The sequence below is a fragment of the Apaloderma vittatum genome, unplaced genomic scaffold (genome assembly GCF_000703405.1).
Source record: "Apaloderma vittatum isolate BGI_N311 unplaced genomic scaffold, ASM70340v1 scaffold22280, whole genome shotgun sequence".
NCBI lineage: Eukaryota > Metazoa > Chordata > Aves > Trogoniformes > Trogonidae > Apaloderma > Apaloderma vittatum.
Window position 1 is genome coordinate 10,610 of NW_009695329.1, and position 4,677 is coordinate 15,286.

At 45.6% G+C, this 4,677-nt stretch overlaps 1 protein-coding gene across 1 annotated transcript; it reads left to right on the forward strand.

The window, feature by feature from the left end:
- Positions 1 to 1,593: 1,593 nt before the first annotated feature.
- Positions 1,594 to 4,343, forward strand: LOC104275159 (retinoic acid-induced protein 3-like). The gene is made up of 3 exons (XM_009871037.1): positions 1,594 to 2,518; positions 3,518 to 3,561; positions 4,251 to 4,343. The coding sequence occupies exons 1-3, from the start codon at positions 1,594 to 1,596 to the stop codon at positions 4,341 to 4,343; spliced, it is 1,062 nt and encodes a 353-aa protein (XP_009869339.1).
- Positions 4,344 to 4,677: the final 334 nt, after the last annotated feature.

Genomic DNA, 4,677 nt, shown 5'->3' on the forward strand with positions numbered 1-4,677 from the left:
TGCATGTTATTGTATCCAGCTTTTTGAAGAGCTGCACATGTGTTGTTACACATTGAGTTTAAAAGCTGGAAAAGTATTCCACCATTTATAAGCAGATCACATTGAAGCATATGTGGAGTTGAGAGTGAATCAGTGATATTTTTCCCCTTCATTCATCCCTTGATTAGATCAACTGCCATTTGTTGAAGATTCAACCTACACTGCCTAAAGCCTGCTGAAAGGTTTTAAAACCTGCCTACTAGCTGCAGTATTTTGTTCTGGAGAGGGGAAAGAAAAGGCAGTGGCATGGCAAGCACTAAAGACTAAATTTTGCAAGGTTAACCTTTTCTTTTATATATCAGAAAAGAAAGCCCTTGATTTTCCAGTGTGGGTCACCATTAAGGCCAGATTCCCCTGTGTTTCATATCGGTATTGTATCTAAACTCCTGGTTTGATAGATTTTAGAGACCCAAGCCTAACAGAGCTATTTGGTATGTGGAAAGCAGTACCTGGTTTCTGGGATCTAAACTCACTCAGTGCCTGCATAATGGGCCATGAAGTACCCAATGTCCTCATGCAGTGGTTTCTGCACATGCTTCATGCTCTCAAGGAAGGAGACAACTTAATTCCCCTTGTTGATGGGCAGTGTTCACCTAAACAGCCCTCTTATTCCCTGGTGAGACAGGCTTAAACCAGGCTTACTCAGAGAGCACTGCACTCCTCATGATGAAACAGCAGGCATGTTCTGGGTGCATTTCAGACCTTGTACATTCTTCACTCATGGATTCCTCAAGCAGTAACTTGGTGGTTACTTTTCGCGCGGCATTAGCTCTGACGTGTCAGGCCTCCAGCCAGCACAAGGCAGTACTTCGAGGAGGGGTCCGAGGTCTTTGAGTTCTTGTTGCTGTGCTGCTGTGGAGAAGGAGGAATATGAGTTTAGGGCTCATGGTTGGTGGCCTATATTTGTTATTTAAACTGAAGTGAGAAGAGCTATGCTGGAGGCATTTAGGTTCGCTATCTGCAGGGTAAAAGGCAGTTAAAGTTCCCCTTCATTTGTATACATAAACCAAAGCCAAGGGTATTTCAGAGAAAATTAAAGAGGAAAAAGAGAGTAATGAGTTTCCTGTTCTGTATTGCTCATTCTCTGAATCTCACTAGGACAAGGTACTGATGTTGTCTGAACTTGTCAAAAGAGCATAAACTGTATTATGGCTAACAGCTGCTATTGTATCACAAAAGTGACAAGGCAGCTCAGTCTTTGTGCTGCAGGGCACCAAGCTAATGCCTTGAAAACACCTCACCTTCTCCCGTCTCCCCAGGCTGCTACAACCTTGCATGTCCCCTGGCATGGTGCAGAGGACACGCAAGGTGAACTGTCTCCTGCTAAGGGACTTGGCTTGCCCTTTATAGAGAGCAGATGCCAAACAAGGGGATGGTTCTTCTCCCCCAGCCCCATGTCCTTAGCACTGTCGTGTCCTTGCGTAGTGATGTGGGGATGGAGATCTGCCCCGTTGCTGACAGCACACAGGTGGTTGATATGATAGCTTGTGTCTTTTCTTCTTCTACAGCTTTGGGGAAACATTTCAGGAAGAGGTTGTTCAAGAAGGCAGGAGGATGACAACACCACCTCCCCAAGGCTGCGGCAGCATCCATGCTGACTATTACCTGCTCTGTGATATGGAGAAGGCCTGGGGGATTGTCCTGGAGTCACTGGCTGCAGCTGGCATCCTCATCACTATTTTCCTCATCTGCTCACTCTTTTTTCTCATCTGTAAAGTCCAAGACAACAGCAAGCGGCACATGATCTCCGTCTATTTCTTTTTTCTCTTAGGCACGCTTGGCATTTTTGGTATCACTTTTGCCTTCATCATTAAACTCAATGACAAGACTCGCCCCACTCGGTTCTTCCTGTTCGGAGTCCTCTTTGCCCTCTGCTTCTCATGTCTCCTCACCCACGCCTGCAACCTCAACAGACTAGTGAGAGGAAAAAAGCCATTCTCTTGGCTGATTTTGCTGCTCCTCATTGCTTCTTTTGCCCTGGTACAAGTTGTAATCAACATTGAATACTTAGTCACCATGCTAGTAAACCAGAAAGACAGATTTCTGAGCATGTCTCTGGAGGAGACCAACAAGGACTTTGTCATGCTTTTGATCTACGTACTCTTCTTGATGGCTCTGACCTTCTTGGTTTCCATGTTCACATTCTGTGGGCCATATAAGAACTGGAAGAGGCATGGGGCACACATCTTTGTCACTGTCCTGTTCTCCATTGCCATTTGGGTAGTGTGGATCACTATGCTCACAAAAGGCAACACCGTTTTAGACAAGCGTAGCTGGGATGATCCAGTCGTGGCCATTCCTCTGGTGTCCAATGGATGGATCTTTCTGATAATGTATATTGTCCCTGAAATTTGTTTCCTCACTGCCCCTCTGAAGCTAGAGGACTACCCTCCAGAAAATGACTTCTGTCAACCCAAGTTCTTAAAGCAGACAACTGGAGTGGACAATCGTGCCTACACCCAAGATGAAATTGTGCAAGGTATGATGAAGTGAATGACTCCACTGTCCCCTAGCCCTAAGCACACATTCACTGCTCATGAGCTAAAAGGGGTAGGAGGGGTATGAGAAAAAATTTGAAGATGATGGGTAGTTTAGAGGTAGGAAAAAGTTTCAAACTGATGAAACCTCAGAAATGCAAGTGAAAATGAATCTCCAGACAAGAGAGAAAAGAGTAAGGACCAATGCAAAAGCTGAAGATATGAGGAGGCGTGGCTGAGTAGGAAACTTACTGACTGTCAGGGCTAAGACATAAATTCTTATGATTCTGTTATGTCCTAGAAGTCTGTGTAAAAATTCAGGAGTTTTTTGTTTGTTTCTCATCAATGCTCCAGCCCTTCTGACCTCTGCAGGTTATACCATGGAGATTATTTCTTTCAATTCTGATCTGGTTACTATTACCTGTTTAAAAATGAACCCATCATCCAACACAGACGGAAGGAGGTCTTACTTTTCTGTATGAGTCTTAGGCCTACTTGAACAAAGAAAAATATTTTATCTATTGAGGCTTCCCAAATCTATGGGTAGGGGATGTGACTGTACTCGCCATGAATCTGCTACTGAGATCACATTTGGCCTCTGAAGTCAGACCTTCAACTTTATAAAAGAATAGCCGAAAAAGGCTGTGCTCTCCCAGGGAATGCTGCAGAGGGGGTCTTATGCATGCAAGTGGGCAGGATTTGGCTGGTGATGATGACAGTAATTGTGAAGCAACAGGAGGTGTCTAAACTCCAAGGCCACCTATGTCCTGTTATTTACAATGCCATTAATTCCTGCTTTCAGAAGGAAATATTTAGTAAGTCACCCACCTATGGATTTTAACCCATTCCTGTCTGCACATTGCATAGTTGATCAATCTAAAAGCAGCTGCTAACAGAGTCACAGGCCCTTTGAGTCTCCCTTGACATGATATTTCCAAGTTACCATATAGCACTAACTCACTAACTTTGCTCCTTCTTGTCTTGTGTCTCAGGAGATACAGGAAACATCAGCTACTCCCCATACTCTTCTAACTTTCAGATGAAGGTAAGTTCACACCCTTCTTCACCTGTTTCACCACATGTAGGCTATTGTCCAGGCACTGAAGGGAAGGGAAGGAGAAGGGGCAAAGACAGATGGACGTAGAGCAGGCTGTGTGGAGGCAGGGTGATACTTTGCATGGAGCCAGGCGATACCATGACATGTTCATGGAGGTGCCTGTGGCTGGGGAGAGGGAGCTGTGACACATCCAGGAACACAGGGAGGCAAGAGAGGCCCGAGGTGAAGTCTGAGGTTGTGGTTTTCAGTGCTTCCATATTTGACATCGCATAAGAAGTTCTCCTTTGAGCAAGTTGCTGCAGTAGACTATGCCCTTTCCTCAGGAAATTGTGCTCCTTTCCCCAGCCCGTGCCCTGAATGTGTTCCCATCAGCAGTCTCTGGAAGTTGCAGTGCAGATCCAGAGTGGGCAGTCTGCACATCCCCATGTCCATTCACCAGTTCTCCTTCAGATCACAGCCTAGTCAGGTCACATCATTTTCCCACATGTGCTCTGGTGACATTTCTCCACTACTGGTTTGTTCTGCCAGCATCATCTTCCACAGCCCGATTGATCACACTCTCAATAAACTGTCACCTCTGTTTCTCCTTCCCCTCTGTATTTTTTTTTTTTTTTTAGCCCTATTCTATTACTTCTCTCCAGTTTTGAAAGGTAAAGAACTTTGTGTTTCCTTTTCAGACCATAGACCCGCAAAGTGATTTCTCAATTCCTCGGCCCAAGGCCCGGACAAGCCCGTACCAGGACTACACTGGTGGGAAAGGCCCCATGTAGCAGCTTTGCAGTGAGCAAAGAGACTAAGTGCCCTGTGAACAGAGGCACAAGGAATGGGCCACATGGTGACAAGCAAGTCAGTCTTGCAGAAGAAACAGAGTCAACACACACTGGCAAAAGAAGAGAGGAGTCCTCTTTTCCCTGCATAAGGACCCTTGCAGACCCCTCTCATTCTTCAAACACAGCTTTCAGACACAGCTTTGGCCATCCTGTCCCTGCTAACTCTACTTCTTCATGGGATAGAGCTCATCTCTTCTGACAGAGGAACATGCTGGGAAAAGCCTGTCCTGGCCTATTTTCAGAAGGAATGCTGTAGTCCTAGAGCAGCAGGAAG